This window comes from Canis lupus, chromosome 19 (assembly GCF_003254725.2).
Source record: "Canis lupus dingo isolate Sandy chromosome 19, ASM325472v2, whole genome shotgun sequence".
Classification (NCBI taxonomy): Eukaryota; Metazoa; Chordata; class Mammalia; order Carnivora; family Canidae; genus Canis; species Canis lupus.
In genome coordinates, this window is record NC_064261.1 from 43,920,833 (window position 1) to 43,943,092 (window position 22,260).

Sequence of the window (22,260 nt, forward strand, 5' to 3'; positions counted from 1 at the left end):
CCTAACCTGACACAGACCATCTTCTTGGAGATTCCAATATTTTAAGAAACTGAATGAATGGAAGTCATACTAAACAAACAGCCTACAGCTTAATGAGGAAGCAATCCATGTTCTCTCTCTGTACTAAACATGACTCACTCCAGATTCTGTTCTCCATGATCGATGATCATGTTATCCTCTGTTTTCCATTGAAGCATAAGGATTATTCCCTGCCTCACCGCTTGCTGACTCCCTATGCACAATGTTCATCCTTCATTCTTACCTTTTTAATCTTAGTAATTTCAATGTATAATAAAACAATGCTCCTTTATGCCTTTCTGATATTTGCAATTATCTGAATAGGTAATCTGAAAATTGCTTTAGCTAATAAATACAATTGAAAGTATTTCTTTATTTTATAAAATCTGTAAAAAAAAAAAAAATCATTGAGGGACACCTGGGTGGCTCAGTGGTTAAGCATCTGCCTTTGGCTCTGGTCTTGATCCTGGGGTCCTGGGATTGAGTCCCACAGAGGGCTCCCCACAGGGACCTGTTTCTCCCTCTGCCTATGTCTCTGCCTCTCTCTGTGTGTCTCTCATGAATATATAAATAAAATAATTTAAAAAAAGAAAAAAAAATGAGTAGTTAGGAGTCTCACATTCTGAAAATGTCTATATGATATATAACAAGCAAGTTAAAAATAAATACAATTTAAAAGCTGACATTTTAACCCTTGAAATTACAAACAGAAAAATTAACATAATTAAATGAATTTTTAGGCACTCATAATAGTATATAGAACTAGCCTAACTACAGGAAAAGTAAAAGCTATTTCCAGTATAATATAATTTAAAAGCAAGACGATTGCCACTGATAGTATTTTTTTTCATTTTTTAAAGTTTTTATGGATTTATTTGACACAGAGAGAGTGCACAAAAGCAAGAGGAGTGGCAGGCAGAGGGAGAGGGAGAAGTAGGCTCCCCACTGATCAGGAAGCCCAACGTGGGGCTCCATCCCAGGACCCCAGAGTCATGATCTGAGCTGAAAGCAGACACTTAATCAACTGGGCTACCCAGGCACCCTGCCACCAGTAATCTTGGAAAAAATATATAGAGGAATATATATATATATAAGCCTTATGAAGGAAGAGGGTTCAAGATGGTGGTATAGGAAAACCCTGAACTTACCTCTTCCCAGGGACACAACAAATTTGCAGCTAGAGGGGATCCCTGGGTGGCTCAGTGGTTGACCGCCTGTCTTCGGCCCAGGGCCTGATTCTGGAGTCCCAGGATCGATTCCCACATTGGGCTATTGCATGGAGCCTGCTTCTCGCTCTGCCTATGTCTCTGCCTCTCTCTCTCTCTCTCTGTGTCTCTCATTAATAAACAAATAAAATCTTAAAAAAAATTTGCAGCTAGATATGAAACCATTTTCCTCTGAAAAGCATTTGAGAACTAGATGAACTGTACCTCCATAAAAAAAAAAAAAAAAAAAAAAAAAAAGGATGCATTGAGAAGACTAAGAGAGACAGAGATACCACTTCCCCTGGGATCCTAACACAGCAGTGGTGACCTCAGAATCAGAACAATGATCTTCAGAATACAGAACATTCCTCCATGGAGAATTGTGTCCTCCATCAGGAACTCTGACTCTAGGAGCTGTCATCAGATAGATGAGCCCCTAAAATGTGCAGTTTTAAAAATTGGTGGGGATTAAGATCAGGGGAACCACAGAATTACAGGGAATGGAGATCTGACTCTTAAAAGGGTTGCAAGAAAACCCACTTATACTGAGATCCTGAGCAAAAACCAACAGATTGAAAATTGCCTAGACCATAAGTGAGAGAGTCCCACTTACTAATTTTAAAGTGGCAGCTGGAGAGACAGGAACTTGTAGGGGCAATATCAAGGGACAGAAGCCCTGAGAGATGCCACTTTTGAAATTTTGTCCTAACTTGCTGGTGATAGAGCCAGTAGAAACCATTCTTGGTGTTCTCCTCCTAGGCTGCTAGCACTATAGGGCATGCTCTGGCTAGCCAGTGGTGTACCAGGCTGGGCAAGCTCTCATGCCAATTAACTCCAAGCAGGCTCCAAACCACAACTGTGAGGGATAAGACTCTTGAACTCTTCCCCTCTTTCCTCAGCTAAGGAGACAAAATGCAAGGGCAGAATGAGCACCCTGAGCCCTGCTCTCCCTGCACAGTGGCTAAGCTACAACTGGACCGGATAAGTGGCCCAGCTATGCCCTTTCTGCACAGCAGTCAAGCTGTAACAGGCTGGGTAGGTGTCCTGAGCCTTGGCTATCCAGCAGACAGACTGAGCAGTAACCAGACAGGGAGTGCTGCGGGTCCTGCCCTCCTTGCAGTAACCTACCCACAAGAGGGCCAGGTCATAGCCCTGAGCCCCTCTCACCCCACAGAGAGACAGAGCAGCAACTGAGAAGGGTCAAGCACTTTTAGTCTGGCCCTCCCTGCACAGCAGCTGCAGCTCAATGGTATGTCCTTGGTATATTTAAATACTTAATCACATTTTCCATGAATTAATGTTTTATTAAAATGGAATACCAAGAGAAAAATGAATTTTATATTTATTTGTATGCCAGTAACTCATTTGGTGGGGAGGGGGGTTCATTTGGCTCATTGTTTTTATTTTTGGTCTGGCAAATCAAACTATAAATTCTACAAAACTTCAAGAGAGGATTGCAATGGTTAAACAAATTAGCAACTTCTTAAAGGAATGGGGTAGCATAAGGAGAGTATCTGGAGAATTTTATGTAAATTATCAGTGTAAACTAATTTTAATTAATTTTTAAATTCTAGTATGACCTTAATACACTATCACATCTGTAATTATTATAATTATTTCTGATTGTTTAACAACTCTAACACATATTCTAAATATAATTTAGGGGATAATTATCCTAAATAATCTACAAATGTGTCACAAATACAGTAATATAAGGTTTTAAATGAAATAAAGTTGTGCTTATTTTTATGTTCTTTGCACACCCTTTCTCATATAATATTCACAATAAAAATTATGAGTTTGTTTCCCATTTTGTAAGTGATGACATTGACAGTATCACACAGGAAATAAACAACAAAGTGAGATCTGAGTTCCAACTATGTTGATTCCCAACTCCTAGCTATCATATTTTACTTCTTCCATGTGAGTTAACACATACATCCACAAAGTTATTAATTTTAATTGCTTTGATTTTAGAGGGGAGGATTAGAATGGTTTGGTTGTACACATACTTTAATTATATGCTTTCAGTTTAATTTACCACTGTGGAAACAGATTCTGTAATACTACAACTCCCTAAGTCATCTCTGTCTTAAGACATGACTGTTAAATGTCAATGAACACAACATAGCCAGAGTGATCATCATAAAACAAAAATCCTAGTATATGTGTATCTTATAACAGTCGTGTTTTCCCTTTATCTACTAAATAAAACCAAAATTACTTATCCAGGTTATTTGTACACCAGTGTTCATTGCAGAACTTTTCCAATAGTAAAAAGTAGAAAGAAAGTGTCTATAAACAGATGAATAGATAAGCAAAATGTGGTCTATACATACAATAGAATATTATTCAGCCACAAAAAAGATAATAAGACTTTATTTTGGGGTCAGAGAGGGAATGAACTTTTGACATGTGCTATGACATGAATGAACCTTGAAAACATTATGCTAAGGGAAATAAGCCATGCACAAAAGGTCAAATATTATATGATTCCAGTTTCATGCTCTATCTAAAATAGGCAAATTCACAGAGTAAGAGCACATCAAAGTATCCCAGGGGCTGTGGGAAGGGGGAACGGAGAATAATTTTTTAAACAGAATTTTATTTGAAATGAGTGACAAAAATGTTTTGGAAATAGTTGTGATGGTCCCACAGTATTATAAATGTAATTAATGTCACAACATTGTATAATTAAAAAATAGTTTAAATGACTAATTTTATTTATTATATATGTATCATATATTAACATTGTATATATTACCTAATTTTAATAATTAATAATGTAATATACCAAAAATTATTAAGTTGTACAATTTTAATGGGTGAATTGTATGGTATGTAAACTACACCTCAGTAAAAACTTTTTTTTTTTAACACTTCTTATCTTGGCAGATCACATCTTTCATTATTGGAGCTCTCCCTAGGACTCCAGGCTCATCTCATACCAACTCATGCCTTATAACCCATGTTCCAATAATACCAGATGATATGTGACTCTTTGTCTACCCTGTGTTTTTTCAAGTCTTTGTACCAAAAATTTTCTGAGCCCTTAGTCTAGAAGAGTAGTTTGGAAACTTCTTGATTTGAGAATTTTTACTCTCTTAAAAATTATTGAGGACTTGAGAGAAATTTTGTGTGAACTGTTGTCTATAGCTATTTACCATATTATAAATTGAAACTAAAAATTGTGTTTTAAATATATTAATATCTTTTAAAATAAAAATGAATTGATCACATATTAACATAACTAATATCTTCTAAGAAAATATCTGTGCTGGTTTTTGTTTTTGTTTAAATATTTTATTTATTTATTCATGAGAGACAGAGAGAGAGAGAGAGACAGAGACAGAGACAGAGACACAGGCAGAGGGAGAAGCAGGCTCCATGCAGGGAGACTGACGTGGGACTCGATCCTGGGTCTCCAGGATCACGCCCTGGGCTGAAGGTGGCGCTAAACCGCTGAGCCACCTGGGCTGCCCTGTGCTGTTTTAAATAAGAAGAAAATATTGTTTTATGATTCTACAAATCTGTTTAGTGTCTAGATTATTAGAAGACAAGTGGATTCACACATCTACTTCTTCATCCTATCTTTTATGTTGTTTTAATTGAAATATGTGAGGAAAATCCAGCCTCATATGCCTATGAAGTTGGAAAAGAGAGGAGTGGATATTCTTTCACACTATATCAACATATAATGCGTGGTAGTTACTTAAAGGTTGGCTTGAGTGTAGAATCAGAAACCACAGTGGCAAACTTTTTACACACTATTACATTAAAATTCACTGATCTATCCAACACTTTGAATGGATCATTTACCCATGCATGATTTTATCATGTCATTTGCAAAATATTGGTTTCCTAAGTTATGCATATCTGTTGACACATTTCATTATGCAATACTCCCCCCAAAATCACTTCAGTAATATTACCACCCATCTCATCAGAAAAGCCTTTAAGCCTTGGGGAGTTATCAAGCTTACTGTGCTTGATGCAAGTCTTTCAGAATTCAAATTTTTACTTTAATGCTTGATTTCTATTATTTGCAGCAGATATTGTAAGTCATTTTCCTTGTAGTGAAAGACTCATTGTATTCATTTTTTAGAAAATGTCTTCCCTATACCTAGGTCTGAATAACCATAGCCTGTCTGTTTCTTATTCTTTCAAGTAAAACATGATGTTCCTTAAAAGAAGCACGACCCAAATAATCGCACCAATACGTAGTTTCCTTCAGGCAACCATCGCACTTCAGAATGATGCAAAAGTGCGTTATGTGTATTTCATCATACAGAATATTAAAGAGATGTGTACTGAAGGATCAGATTTAATAAAATAAAAATGTTTTACCCAGTTCAAGGATGTTCTTTAAGTGAAACTGGCTCTGTCTTTCCCAGCTATTAAGCAGCAGTGAAAAGTACAATGACTACTAGTATGGTTTGGTACCATTGCCTTGATTAGCACTAAGTTACCAGCAATTAGTCACCACTGCTTATATACCATCAATGCAAATGGCAATACCATTGAAAAGGCAATTATCCAGTATTATAAAAATAACTCTTAGACCCTTGAACACATATCTGGGATCAGTGATCACATATTTGTACTACTTGAAGACTACTGGTCTAGAATTATTCTTCTTGTCTTCCCCACCCGTATCTGGCCCAAACAACTAATAAGATTCCTATTGAAACTTTCAGTTTCCTCAACTCAGGTCAGTGGCATCTTGTAGCCTTCCTCAGGCAGATTATTTTTGTTCTCTAGTATCTTGTGGATTCTACTGAAATTAAATGTTTGTTGACTTGTAGCTTCTTCTGAAACTGTAGCTTCTAAATAAAGGTCTATGGACTCCTGTTCAACTTTATATCCAGGGTTCCTAACAAAAAGTCTATAGCACTGAAAATGAATTAGTAAATTAATATATTGTGGATACAATGTGAGCCCTTCCAACTCTGAATTGTATCAGTCTAGAAAAACTGGAGGACCAGAGTATTATCTAAACTTCATAGAACTATACTGGATCAGTGAATCTCAATTACGTCTGAACTCTATGATCAGTACAGTTACAGTTGCATTCTCTCTCTCTCTTTCTCACACACATGCACACACACTCTCTCACACACACACACGTCAAAATGGCATGTTGGCATATTCTGGAATTTACAAATTGGCATGAAATTATCAATAAGTACAGTAACCTTAGAGAATAAATAAATGAGAATGTATATTTATACAAGTATATGTTTGAACTAATTTGGAAAATCTGAGTAAGATTTGAATAGGCAAATACTGGCCTAGCAGAATGGCAAGCATAGCATGGGGTGGCAATGTGCAATAAAAAGTTTGACAATATTTATATTTATATTTATATTTATATTTATATTTATATTTATAGGAGAAAACATACAGTAGATGCTGGATCTGACTAGTTATCAGGTATACTAATATAAGTTGACTTTTTTTTTACAAAGTAGATAGTCATAGCTAATAAATTATAAAATTATTGTTGGAAAAAGTATGGGACAGTAAATCTTTTCACATACAGTTGATGAAAAATATAAACTGATATGGTCTTTTTGGACCGAAATTTGACCAGGTATAAAAAATAAAATAAAGATCGATTGACTTTGCAATTTTATTTCTAGGATTCTATGCTAAAGAAACACTCACATGCCTGAATAAATATATTTATGTGCACAAATGTTCATTGTGACTTTGTAGGTAATGATGAAATACCATAAACAACTTAAATGTTTATCAGAAGAAAATACTCAAATAAGTTAATCTTTTGTACAGAATAGGCACAGACTTTCAAAAGAATGAGATAGGACCTTATGTATTGAAATAAAAGCTTTTCAGGATATTTGATAACTATAAAAAAAAGCAGCTGAATAACATATAAGATCATTCAATTTTGTAATTACAAATAACATACACACATACATGAAAAAATTCTGAAAGCACGACAGCTGTCAGTCAAGGATAAGTAAATGGACTTTTAGTGTTAAGGCAGAAATTTCATTTTTAAATCTATATTACTTGACTACTTTAAAATTAACTTATATATTAATTTTCAATTTTAAAAGTAATGAAAAGGACTGACCTCAAGTATAGTGGAATTGAAAAGTGGAGGATACATGAAAATCACGTAGAGAGAAAAGAAACAGGTTGTATGAGGAATATATTATTGATAGTTCCATGATTTGAAACTAGTAATCATAATTTACATACTGTACATGCTAAGAGGTAATTGCTTCTTTGACATTTGGCAGATCAGACAATAAGGGTGCATTATTCTTGAACATAAACTCAAAAAAAGTATAAGTGTTACATGCAATTACCACTCTAATTTCTCTGCTAATGCAAATGATACTCACTTTCACCAAATTATATTTTAAAAAATGAATGTACTTACTTTCAACAATAACTTGTCTGTCCTCCCAGTTATCCGTAATAAGCTGTATATTTCCAAAGTGTGCATCACTGTAAAAGATGCGGTTGGTACCTTTTCTTCTTTGATTATAGTCAAAAGCCAAAGCTATGACATTCTTGAAATAATGTGGATTCTCATATGGCCTTATTGGTGAATTTAAATTGGTTTCATCAGAAAGATGTATACTTTTTAATATTGTTCTCCCTGAATAAAGCAAATAGCCTTCATGCCTTAGGCAAGTGACTCCATCCTCTGCCAAATATCCATGGGCACAAGTGCAAGTTCTCCGAGAATTTCCTCGATAAAGACAGAGTTGCTGACATCCACCATTGTCTTTGGCACAAACATTGGTGCCTAAAGAAGGAAAAGATACACACATACACAAACATATATATTTGTGTTTTTCTTTAGTGTTTCAAATGTTTTTTTTTTTTATTTTCTTACAGAAATATTTTACAAAATAATGTTGAATAGTCTGTCTTTTTATTCTTAATACTGGTCAGTATAAGAAAATCAAATAATATAAAATTCTGATTCTTTTTCACACCAGTTTAAAATTTTGGATTTCTTATTTCAAAGATCGCAATCTTCCGCTCCAAATACCAACCAAATAAAAGGATTAAAATTTTCCTTAATCTGCCAGGTAACTGTGTAACTATTTTCTGAAACTTGATGCTGAGATTACAACAGGCTTTATGTATTATAATCTTTGGCACAAGTAACAATTCTCTCAAACATGAACTGAATTCACCAACAAACAATGCACTGATTTAAACTCTGGTCTATGAAATATGAAAGCTATCAAAGAAATTTATAGCTCCAATGTACCAAACCTCCTAAGTATATTAAACATAAGTTTTTGCCTCAGTTTTGAGTGAAGATGTAATATACTATTAAGATATTTCCATCAGGCTGATTTTCCTCCATGAATCCATCATCAGCTCTGCAGTTATTATGCCTATCTTTGATGTCAAGAAAATTAATTACAATTTATTTTAATGGACATTAAAATGGATATCTAATTACATAAAATAGACATTTAATTGAGGTACAATTTTAAATAAGAAACATGCAAACCACCATCATATCAGTTTCAAAATGCACATTTTAAGGAAGTGATGACTTTTGAAACATTTCACACCAAGAGCAAACTTCTGAAGCCATAATCACTTTATAAATCAAAATATAACCCCAAATGCAATTTTGGCTACTTTTTACTCTCTAATATCCTAATTTTGTTTTGTATTTTTTGTTGAATATGTATATATATCAAGATATTCTATATTACTTAGCTCAAACCCATACTGAAGACATGTCAGGTATGTATAAATACACTGTTTTAGGCAAAAATACGTATGTATGAACTACTCTATATACAATTCATTAGGCTACTGTATGAGTTTTGTAGGAAACTAGATGTAAAATAAAATAGAATTTTGAGGTTTTGGATTTATATAAGAATCTCTGACTTAAGTTTGATAAATGTTTTAAAAATAAGAGAGAAATGACATAAGATGTATTCATTATTTAAGAGTGCTGACCTTTCTCTCGTACTCGGTTAAAGATTTTAACCTCCTTCAGGTTGACTCCAAGACCTGTTCTCATGGTTATAGTTTCCGTGGCATCATTCTTGTGGCCTCTTCTGATGGACCCGTTGGCATGTGCTCTGACAAGAAGTTGAACATACATGATCAAAAACCTTTAAGTACTTCACATCAAGCCAGTTATTTAAACTGAAGATAACAGATGGCCAAGCAGAAGGGGAAAGAAACCAACTTTAGTCTCTGACATTGAAATGCTCAAGCCTGGAATAGAAAGAGTGGCTGACTTCCTGCAGAAATTACATGGCTTTGTGAGATCCTTTTTTGTGACCTTGCTAAGGAATGGCTAATCCTACAAGGGTAAAGCAACTGGCACTGAAATAACATTTTGAGACTCAAATACTTATGAAAAAATAAATTACCTGTCAGACCAGTAGATGTAAGCCCCAAAGACCGCAACTGAAAACATATCCACATTGCTCCCTGACAGCACCACCTCACGATTCCCTCCAGTCTCAAGGTCGATTCTTTCTATTTTGTCTGTACGAGCATCACACCAGTACAATTTGTTTTCCTAAAGATCAATTGAAAAGGAATATTGCAACCTTTTTTTGGATTAAGTGGTTTATTAAAAAAATAAATAAGAGAACACTAAGAGTGGATTAATGCAAGTTGGCAGTTTGCACTTTAAATACTTAAGAAATCCAACACACCTCATAGTCGATGGAGATACCATTCGGCCATGCTATTCCCATGCTTACAAGGATAACCTTCTCTGAGCCATCTAAGCGAGCTTTTCCAATGCAGGGCATCTGTCCCCATTCAGTCCAGAACAAATAGCTGAAATAAAATTGCTGATTTAGAGTAAAATGCAAATAAACATAAAAACTCATATTCATAATAATAAATCAATAACATCCATTCCATTAGAACAAAAAAAACATTTTAGAATACATATACATATGTGTTTATTTATAAAAAGTAATTTTTATTGTAAAAATATTTATTCATAGAAATCACATGAATTCAAAATCCCCCAAAAATACTTTGCTTATGCTACTCCATGTCTGAAATGCCCTTCTCCAACCTGCCTGCCTAATTTATTCTTGTTCCTACCTCAAACATCATTTCCCTCAAAAATTATTCTGTGTTCTCATTACTGAACAATATACTCTGCATGGATTAGAGTGGCAAATTTATAGTGCTATATTTCTTATATTTCTTTACAGTGTTATTTTTTGTTAATGTCTTTTGCTCCCACTGGACAATAAGCTCAAGGAGGACACTGATCTTCTCTCCTTTTCATCTACTAGTACACCTACAGCACTAAGAAATTAGAAAATTTTAAAAATAAAAATTTGTGGTAGATAAATATTTATTAATGCATACATGAATGCACTATAATTTCAATTCTGTCCATTTACACTGCTAAATGTAACTATTCTAATTTGAATTTTGTAAGTTATCCTGTGAAGGGATAATTAAACATGGATTTAAACAAAAGCAGACATTCCTATTTTAGTAATCTCATAATGCAGAATGGAATATGGAAGAAAATGTAATACAGAAAGAAAATCCTGGGTAAGCTGAAATAAAAAATGTCAAAAAACTAAATGTAGAGAAACAGAAGGCCTAGTATCTGTGCTTTCTTTCACTCATTTGTTCAGCATATATAATATTTATATTACAAATGCATATTACAATACTAAATGCATGCTTTCAGATAAATAGGATCCACTCTTTTCAAGTTAGGTTGACTGAAATTTTTATTCACCTGTCAGAAAACAGCAATGTTTAGAATTTAGAAAAATATGGCAATTATTGATTCATTTAGGCAAAAATGGGTATGTATTCTGTGCATATTAGAATACATATATATGAGTGATCATATGTGAGAAAAGAAATGAAGTTAAATATAGAAAAATCAAAGATATACATTCATATGTTGTACCCACTTAATGAACTTATTTATCCATAAAAAAAGATACTTAAACTATGTAAAAGTACCTGTACCTTTATGCATATTGTTTTGATTTATTTTAAAAGTTGATTTTTTTCCCTGAAAATGCTATATAAAATAAATGTGTTTGGACTTTTACAACCAGATGAAAAGGAGGTGTGGCTAGAATTTCAAGTGTATTAATCCTGAAGAAGCTTTCATTCATATTTACAAGATCTATAAATCAGAAAGGGAAAACTTTATAGCAAGAAATCCAAAAAAAAAAAAAAAAAGAAAAAAAAAAGAAATCCAACAAATATTTTACTGGCTAGATCTAGGCTGAAACAGGTATGAAATAAAAAATATATGCTTTCACTATAGTTAAGACTTTTTAAAACTTTCATGAAGATTCTCATTGTGTTAAAAATAAATAAATAAAATAATTGGGAGGTCAAATTTGTTGCCCCATTTTTAACTTTGTAAAGAAAAATTTTACCATTACTAATGCCCTTAAAATACTAGTCAGGCATTGCGTCAAAATGGCAGGGGATGTAACAGTGAGAAGAAGGCATTTTGGGAGCCGGAATAGACAGGTGCTTACTTACTCAGTCGGATTCTTGTCATCTACTTTAATATACCCCAGAGTTCAAATATGGAAGGAAGTATGTACAATATTCCTTTTATTTAATCATAATCTGCTTTCAAAATGCACTAAATGAGTAATAAAAATATTATTTTGAGTGAGCAGGGCAAATCAGCCATTTCACATATTTAAGTGCTAATTCTTACAGGTATGGAAACTGTGGCTCAGGATGTCAACAATCCACGCAGATGACCAGGAATGGTTCAAGCCAGAAACTTCACTCAGGCCTGTGGTGGATTCTCTATGTTGGCTCATCAAATATAAATAGAATACAACAATATAATAACCTTATGTCAAATGTTATTTTTCCCTAGGTATAAGGAATAGAACAAACTTCCTCATACATAAAAACACAAAACAAGCCATGAAAAGGGTCTTAGTATTGAGAAACAAGTCTGTCTTGTTCCTTTTTTCTCAAGTAGTCCCTATTTATTTTAAATCTGCAATATTTCCATGCAGGAGGCTTAGATGAATGATAATAACATTACGAATTAAAATTATTCAAAATAAAACTATCTGGGGGATCCCTGGGTGGCTCAGTGGTTTGGCGCCTGCCTTTGGCTCAGGGCACAATCCTGGAGACCCGGGATCGAATCCCACATCGGGCTCCCGGTGCATGGAGCCTGCTTCTCTCTCTGCCTATGTCTCTGCCTCTCTCTCTCTCTGTGTATGAATATCATAAATAATTAATAAATATTAAAAAAATTAAAAAAAATAAAACTATCTGGAGTACAGATTTTACTCAAATTTTCCATAGTGATTTGATAAATTATCATTATATATAAAGCCAATCTGACTGTGGGAATCACTTTTATGTGGCTAAATAATTTATCAACTTAATAAAAATAAAAGATTTGAAACCTACTAAAATGAAGCAACATTTTATGAATGTCAGGGAAGGAGTAATTTATTTGCTCCTTAAACTGAAATTAAAAATAAAGAATTGAATAGAATTAGCACCTTGAGAACCTTCAGGAATTATAACTAAATGTAGAGAAAGAAAACTAAGCTTAGAAAACTACAGGGAGAAACTTATGAATAATTTAAGATAGCAATTTACATAGTTGTACTTGAGATAACTTTAATGAACATAGAATTCTTTGTATCTGAATGTGATTTTTCAGGAAGGGGAGAAATAAAAATCCTTGTCACTGGTTTTTGAGACCCCATGGAAATTAAGATTCAATGCCAGCATTATAGGTCGATGTTGTTCCCATTTGAGCTCAAAATTAGCAGTAGCGAAATGTTTGTTGGATTGTACGATACAGTGAAAGAAAGTGCCTTTAGAGTATTGGTTTGATTAATTTAGCGCTGAAAATACTTCTCAAGTTTATCCCGGGCCCAGAAATTTTCCTAATTGTCAAAATCAAATGCTATGTTATATAACTGAAGTTTCTCTGGATAATAATTTGTCCTAAAGTGAAAACTCCCATATTCACAGAGACTTGCAGTGACATAATCTAAAATCATAAAATTAAAAATGGGACATTCAAAAGTGGATTGGAAGATTACAAGGATAATATCAGAAATTATCATAACACAAACATCCGTATTATCTTAACAAGGCGTAGACGTTCTTGGCAGGAAAATGTGCAATGAATACATATTATGTTCCACTATTAACATCCAATTAATTACGGACATTTGATTAATAAGCAAAATATTCCATTTGGCAGCATCGGGATTCTTAAAGGCCTGGGATACACCTTCAGTCCTCAAAGGTTTACTGCATTTATCATATGACCATTGTACTGATATCGGAATTATTTTACATACAGTTACATTTATAAAAGGAAAACAAATCTTTTGCACTTGTAATTAAAGATCAAAAACATAGAAAATATTACAAATGCCCTTGTATAATTTCAAATAGATAGATTTTTAAGAAATAAAGCTAACATGAAAATAAAGCTTTGACTTTAGTGGGGAAGAGTAAAAAGTGTGAGGTAGAAAGAAAAGAATGAGTAAGTCCAAATTGTTATAAAAGAAACAGGATTAAATATTCTTTTAGGGATCCCTGGGTGGCGCAGTGGTTTGGCGCCTGCCTTTGGCCCAGGGCGCGATCCCGGAGACCCAGGATCGAATCCCACATCGGGCTCCCGGTGCATGGAGCCTGCTTCTCCCTCTGCCTGTGTCTCTGCCTCTCTCTCTCTCTCTGTGACTATCATAAATAAATAAAAATTAAAAATAAAATTTAAAAAAATATTATTCTCTTAGATATATGGGTAATAGTGAAAAGCAACTAATTGGAATCAAATGTCTTTGCATTTAAGATTCTTCTTTTGAATGCTAAACTATTTCCTTTGAACACAGATCTGGGTTGTAATTGTTACAATAAACTCACTCTTTCTAGTCTTATGCCATTATAAGAAAGCATGATTTATATACTTTATCCGGTATGCCAAAGAAACAGGAGATAACCAAAAATTTCCATGCTGGCACAAAAATGAAGATCTTGTAAATTCTTTTATAGGCAGATGTCTTGATTGAGAAGAGAATCAAGAATGTTATTGTTACTCTGCTCCACTAGGGGAGAGTAAAGTGTGTTACATTATCAACAAAAAGCACACAACAACAAATAGAAACAAAACAAAAATTCCACAAATTAACAATAGCAGCTAGCCTTTATGTGAGCGTGAGTTTTTATCTGACAAAAAACTGCTTGTAATTTTCAGTGTCTCAGCAGTTTCATTAGAATGACTTAGGAGCACCTGGGTGGCTCAGTGGTTGAGCATCTGCCTTTGGTTCAGGTCATGATCCTGGGATCCAGGATTGAGTCCCGCATCCCGCTCCCCACAGGGAGCCTGCTTCTCCCTCTGCCTGTGTCTCTGTCTCTCTGTCTCTGTGTCTCTCATAAATAAATAAATAAAATCTTAAAAAAAAAAAAAAGAATCCCTTACAACTCATCCTAATCAAATACTTTGTAGGCCAACCTGTCAATGTCTCCATTTTTAGGGTACATGCGTGCAAATAACATAAACCTTTGAATACATTTCATGAACACATGAATTGACATCCCCTATGAGGAATGCAGTGTAAAGTAGAACCTTCTCTATTCCTGTGAGGGCTTCTTCACACTTCCTTTTTCTTTATTTAATGTGCAGTTTTGTTTTGAGAAGGTATTGCATGCCAATCCCAAATCACTTTTCAAGTCCTAGATGTGTTGCTATTGCTTAGAGGTTCCTGTAATATAAAAAGAACTCCAGCACGGAGAGCACAACACTCGTTAAAAGGAAGTCTAGAGACAGTATAACCTTGAACCCTACCTTTCAATTTCCTTCTTCTTTTTTTTTTTTTTTTTTTTGGTCTGTGGTTTGGTGGATGATTCTCAAGTGAATTCTTTTAGTGCAGTCATGTATTCACTTCGCAAATATTAACTAGGTACCTATTATATGCTAGAAGCTGATGATACCAAATGAAGTGGCCTTAACAACCCTCATGAAACTATTTAATGGTAGAGGCAGATAGGTAGAGAAAGAATAATACTCTCCTCCCAAATATGCCAATAGAAATACTTAAAACTTGCTAGCTGTAAGTTTCGGAGTCATAAAAAGTAGAGGCTTCAACACTGAGAATGTACGATGGTAAGAGAAGTTGTCATTTCTATATACAAATCAGAAATGAACTTTTCTTTTGAGCCAAAATAAAGATACGGGCCATCTGGGTTGTTCTCTTTTTCTGTTTAAGCTTAAAACAATATTTATCATTTATCCCACAAGTCTTGTTCTGGTTTCTGTTATTCTTAAGTTTTATATCAGATTCCCTCTTGATTCACAACTTTGCAATATTGAGGGAAACAATTATTACGTGTATGCACAGTCAATACTGGGAAACTATCAAGAAAAATTCTTCACGCACACAAAAATGTATTTGGTATCCATAATGCTATAGCATATTATTTTTATAGCTTATTTTATGTTTAGTTCCTTATTTAATTAATTAATACCCTGCCTCATTGCACATCTTCTCATTTTAATAAATATATACATGTACATATACACATATGATATCAGTTTGCTATTTACATGTTTCAAAATATTTTTCCTGAGTAAAGGGTCCATTCATTTTTGGTATCCCTGATGTAAAATATTTGTTGTTTCTGTATAATATATACATTTTCTTATGAAACATTTAATATCTAGATTCCTAGAGCCAAGATTCCTAGTACTCATAGGCAGATTTTGAATTCTTAAAATATTACACAGAAATTTCGAGTTTGTTTCATGACCTCCAACCTATATGTCTTCTATATCGGTCACATCCAACATACTCTGGATGTTCCAATTGAAAGAAACGGAGATAATTTCCAGATGTACAGAGAGAAAGATCTTTTAAACTTCTCTTTTACCCTTTACCATAGCTTTTCAATCAGATCCCTTAAAAAATCAGGGTAAGTTCATACATAGGGGTGTGGCTATTTCTGGTTTCCATTCAACATTGCTTTGGGGTCTGGACCAGAAGCTCCCTCCTGTAGTGGGAGTTGGCATGTTTTTTTCCGGCCTCTCTTCCTCCTCCATGAGCCACAGAGCTAAAGTGATAGCCCAAGACATTTTGATGACTTCTAGTCCTTCTTCCCTCCTTTCAGCAGGGAGAATAAGATCCAAAATTCATGTTTAGAGTTAAGGAATGAAGATGAAGCACATGGTAAAAGATTGGGTGTGCAAAACCTAACTAGCTTTAAAACAATGGTGTTGGCAAAATTTTTGAGAAAATTCCTAGTGGAAATAGTGTGATGCTTTTCTTTCATTTGTTATTATAATTTGTTTATATGCCTCTCTTAGAGACCTGTTGAGAAAATTGGCTGTAATTTGGGGCTTGATTATGGTGTTTCTGAGTTATTTGACCATCATGGTATCTTAATGTTACAGGGGATCCCTGGGTGGCTCAGCTGTTTAGTGTCTGCCTTTGGGCCAGGGCTTGATCCTGGAGTCCCAGGATCAAGTCCCATGTCGGGCTCCCTGCATGGAGCCTGCTTCTCCCTCTGCATCTCTCCCTTTCTCTCTGTGCCTCTCATGAATAAATAAATAAAATCTTAAAAAATATATATATTACATACTAAACCCTGATTCCACCATTATTTCAATTGCAAATCAAATTTAAATCTACTTGTTTTTTATATGTACTATCTTGCCTTAAGATAAAAGCATACTTTAGCAATGGTGTTGAACTATGCTATACTCTTTCTTTTTTTTTTTTTTAAGATTTATTTATTTATTTATGATAGACATAAAGAGAAAGAGAGGCAGAGATACAGGAAGAGGGAGAAGCAGGCTCCATGCTGGGAGCCTGATGCGGACCTCGATCCCGGGACTCCAGGATGGTGCCCTGGGCCAAAGGCAGGCACCAAACCACTGAGCCACCCAGGGATCCCCTGCTATACTCTTTCTATCTCAAAATATGTTAAACTATCATTCAAGATCTTCTGTATATTGTTAAGCATTCTAAAAGCATACATCTATTGCATCAAAGACTACTTGACAGTATGTAGTTGTTGAACACCAAGATCCCATCTTAAGCTGAATCATACAGAAAGAAACACTTTTCAGCAAGTTATTTATGATCATAAAAATATAAAGTTATATTAACAAAACAATGTTTTGTCAGAGTATTTGTGCTTCACTTAGAGATCATATACAATGGGAAGTTAATCGACTTTTTTCAGTGTTATATGAGGTATCATATTGTGACTTCTATAGAAAGTGAATTTTTAGCATAAAAATTATTACATTTCAATTTCTTAAAAGGAACTGATGCCTTACAAAAGACTCATGGGAAGGAAGAAACTAATTTTTCAAGCTGAAGTAAATTTATACATGCTTTCTATTTTGCATTTGGCTACATTTTAAAAGACTTCAAGTCTCCTTTGTTCAAAACAGGCTTCATGCCCACTTTTTCAAGGCACATTTATATCTTGGATTCAGCTAATTTACTCCATCATTGTTTACCTTTTTCCTTTGGCAATACCCCTGACATGTTTTAACTTCAAACAGAATATGAAAATGCTGTACTTTTATTTGTATTATATGAATTTAAACACCTAAATGTCTACATAATATTATCTGGAAACCAATGATTGAATTACCATTTCCTGGAAATCGGCATAGCATTTAAAAAAGTACATTAATTCTTAACCATAAATCCTGAAAAAAATGTATATCCATGTGACATAATATTTAAGAAATATTTTTTAGGAAGAAGTGAGGATTTGGAGGTAAATAATATTTGAATTATTGCTACATATTTCAAAGATTTCTTGCTTTGTGGATTAAAGTGTAAATCTTGGGGGGACTCAAAATTAAGATATCAAAATTATTTAATAAGATCCTCCAGCTGAGTCTGTGCTCAGTTCATAGTTGTAATGAAAAGAAATGGGGAATCTATGAGATATTGGAGAGAAAAGATGACAGGAGTTAGTGACAAATGAAAACTACAGAAAATCTAAAGTAAGTTTCAATCTTGTCAGGACAAAAAGACACACTATGATTAGGAAAAGAAAGTGTAGACTAGACATAGAAGAATATGTTAAATTTCTGTGACAGTGCACATTCAGACAAAGATTTTCTAAAGAAAAATGGAAATATAAGTGAAGACATGAAGATGAGATTTTGGATGTAATGTAATGATTTGTAAGAAAAACATGAAAATATGGCTTGAAGGATAAATATATCAAGAGAGAGAATGCATACCAAGACTTAGATGAGGAGAGAGATGTGCAGAAGAGGTATGGAGGTGGGGGTGGGAGAGCAAGGAGACTCCGAGTTAGAGAAGGTAACAGAGAAAATAAATTCTTGAGTGGATAACCAATGGATAAATATGTCAAAGAAAAGGTAAATGGTATGAAATCTGGGGGAAAAAATCTTTTAATTTGGCTATGGATAAATTTTAACAATTCTGGAAGGAGCAGAACTTCTCTATTCTAAGAAGTTGGGAAGTAAACATGTAGAGAGAAATAAGACATTAGGCATTTTGTGGGGAGGAGTTTTTTTATTTATTTATCTTTTTCAAATGAGAGAGATCAGATCTTATTTGAAAACCAAAAGGAAAAGCTTCATTGAAAGAACTGATTAAAAATGACAGAAAAGTTACTGCATGAGATACTTGAAAAATTTAAAGTGGAGAAGATTTAAGTAAGAAAGAAAACTTTCCCTGAGGTTATTTGAAAACATTCACAGCATAAATTATCCGATTTCTCCATATCATCACTATCACAATTAACCACTGAATTTATTTAATTGCTTTATTACTAACTGTAAATTTTGCCATCTTCTCCCTCCACTGCTGTCATTCTTAGGGGCTTTATGACTTATGCTGATGACCTTGTAAACATCTCAGCTCATGTTCACCTCATCTATTCCAGGGACCTGCATCCCTCCTTTGCCTCTGCCTTACATAAGCAGGGTCACACACTCATCTTAATTACCACATAAGACTGCTCTATTTCCAATTTTACCAATTCTGAAATCATCTCTTGGGGATCCTTGGGTGGCGCATCGGTTTAGCGCCTGCCTTTGGCCCAGGGCGCGATCCTGGAGACCCGGGATCGAATCCCACGTCGGGCTCCCAGTGCATGGAGCCTGCTTCTCCCTCTGCCTGTGTCTCTGCCTCTCTCTCTCTCTCTCTCTCTCTCTCTGTGACTATCATAAATAAATAAAAATTAAAAGAAAAAAAAAAACAATTCTGAAATCATCTCTTAATTTATAGAGTTGTCTTTGTCATTCACGGCCTTACTTCTTACTCTGACTTTAACCCGCTGCTCTTGGTTTCCATGATTCACTAACTTCTAGACCTCAGCTCCTGACCGGCAACTCATGGGTATTCCATTACAATCCAACTTTGAATCTGTCGCCACCTGCTTCCTTTCTGGCTTTTTTTTTTTTTTTTTTTTCCTACTGCTAAGCTGCTGAATATTACTCAAGGTCATAGAAACATACTAATTAGATTCTTGAACTCCATCCCAGCTAAATTTATGTTGCTTTAAGTCCTTTTATTCATATTTTATTCACCACAATAGTTTCAGCAAAACTACCTATCCACTCAAAGCTGCTAACCTTTCTCATATTGACCATCACCTATGGTCATCGCCTATTGTCATCGCCTATTGAAGTTTCTTCAATTTCACTAATGTATTTGCTAAGATATATTTTATTGCAGCATCCTGTTTCTTCATTCCATGTCCAAAACTAGAAGAGGAAGAGAAATTCCCCTAATTCAATCCTCCCATTTAAATTTACCTCATTTAATCCTTCCAATAACCAAAAACTACATGGACATTTGAGAACGAGATATTTCAAAAGATCGCAGAGGTAGGAAAAATCCAAACTAGGATTCTAATCTGTAGTGGACATGGTTGGTGCTCCACCTAGACGTCCTCAGATTTTGTTTCCTATTTCTATAATCGCCAGTGCCCAGCTTCTGTATTCTTTGTCTCTAACAATTCCCACAGGCATTTTTCTTGAGAGAACAGCCACTAGCAACTCTTCTTTCACAAGCAGTGCTGAGATCTTGGGAGTATAGGTCTCCCGAAGGTGGCCCTCATCCAATGAATGGTTGGGTGGCAGTTTGAAAGCCAAGCTCCCACTCTCAAGTGAGTTTTAGACTCCAGCACTCCCTAAGTAATCAGTTGAGACCTGGACTTTGCTCATAGTTGAATCTTTGTTTCCTATCCTGCTTCTCTCCCATTGCCTGAACTGAATTTTCATTCCAGGCTCTGTTTCTGGAATACCTGATGTAAGACACAAATTTTGTCCATCTGCTTTCTGGTCCACTATTCTTCCTGCCCATGTGCTCGCTTCGGCAGCACATACACTATTCTTCCTGCCCCACCCTATTGCTTCTTCCTTGTCCAAGTTCCTCCTACCCTCCCGGGAATTTGTTTTTCTCTCAGTTTCTTACCCCCTGCCTATGAACATGTGGAGTATCCCCCGACTCCTACACTAACGAAAACTTCCTCAATACCCTACTATCTTCTCAACATCTATTGTTCCCTCTTTCCCTTCATTGTCCAAGTTTCTGTCACTGTCGATGAAATATGCAAGCTCTACATTCTAATTATCTTTCATTTAGTCATTCTTTATATTTGGCTTCTGTCTTTACCAATTTCCTGAAATTGATAACAATTAGCAACATCATCCTCATTATCAACTGCATGTTCTGTTCTCTGCTTTAATATTTCCTAAGCTCTTTATTGCTGGCACACTTTCCTCCCTGGAACTGTCTTCCCTTGACTTCTATGATATAGTGATTTTCTGAGGATTGAAATGACCATTTCTCTTTTGCCTTCTTCTTGATTTTCTTTTTCTCTTCTCTTAATCATTTCATCCCCTGATTAAAAACGTTCTCCATTTTTTATCCTTACATTTCTATATTCTGTACTCTTTCTTGAGTAATCTCATCTATACCATGGTTTATTGCAGAGTCTGAACTGTTTAGTTTAGACTAACAGTTAAACTGTTAAAATAAACTGAAGTAAATTTATACATATCCAACTCTCAATTCCATATATTCTACTAAATATCTCTTCTCCAGAACATGTTATCCTAGGAAGAATCCAGGATTCCAAAACAATTTTAGTTAAAAGAAAAAAATAATATTGTTAGGATTGATTTTTTAGGCATAAAAGACTGGATTTTTCTAAATCCAAACTGATATTTCATATGTATTTTAAGATTTAAAAAAAAAAAAAAAAAAAAAAAAAAAAAAAAAGATTTTTTTCCTCTCTCTCCAACTTTGATCAGACTCCCGCTGGCCCAAGAACTTGCAAAGAGAAAGTTCTTTTTTTTCTTTTCTTTTCTTTTCTTTTCTTTTCTTTTCTTTTCTTTTCTTTTCTTTTCTTTCTTTTCTTTTTTTTCTTTTTTCTTTTCTTTTCTTTCTTTTTTTCTTTTTTCTTTTCTTTTTCTTTCTTTCTTTTCTTTCTTTCTTTCTTTCTTTCTTTCTTTCTTTCTTTCTTTCTTTCTTTCTTTCTTTTCTTTCTTTTCTTTCTTTCTTTCTTTCTTTCTTCTTCCTTCCTTCCTTCCTTCCTTCCTTCCTTCCTTCCTTCCTTCCTTCTTTGTTTTTAATTTATTGCTCTTTTCTATTTTTTTTTAGTCTCTCTTTTACATGTTTGTCTCCAGCTCTGTCTATTACTTGGCTTGCGGGTTAAAAAAGAACCCCCTCCTCATAACACTCTCTTTCTTTCTTTCTTTCTTTCTTTCTTTCTTTCTTTCTTTCTTTCTTTCTTTCTTTCTCTTTCTTTCTTTCTTCTTTCTTTCTTTCTTTCTTTCTTTCTTTCTTTCTTCTTCCTTCTTCCTTCATTCTTTGTTTGTTTTTAATTTATTGCTCTTTTCTATTTTTTTTAGTCTCTCTTTTACATGTTTGTCTGCAGCTCTGTCCATTACTTGGCTTGGGGGTAAAAAACAACCCCCTCCTCATAACACTCTCTCTAGGATGATAACTATTTCTATGAGTTCCCTACTTTAAAGCATGCTGCGATTTCAATAAACTCATTA

At 34.4% G+C, this 22,260-nt stretch overlaps 1 protein-coding gene across 1 annotated transcript in view; it reads right to left on the minus strand.

Annotated features, from left to right (window-relative positions):
- The window catches only part of LRP1B (LDL receptor related protein 1B), a 1,837,374-nt gene that overhangs the window by 430,446 nt on the left and 1,384,668 nt on the right, over positions 1-22,260 (minus strand). Inside the window, exons 38-41 of the mRNA XM_049097407.1 lie at positions 9,908-10,034; positions 9,617-9,768; positions 9,195-9,319; positions 7,636-8,007 (exon numbers count right to left, since the gene is read on the minus strand). Of these exons, the coding sequence (XP_048953364.1) occupies positions 7,636-8,007; positions 9,195-9,319; positions 9,617-9,768; positions 9,908-10,034 (776 nt within the window). The remainder of the gene's footprint in view (positions 1-7,635; positions 8,008-9,194; positions 9,320-9,616; positions 9,769-9,907; positions 10,035-22,260) is intronic.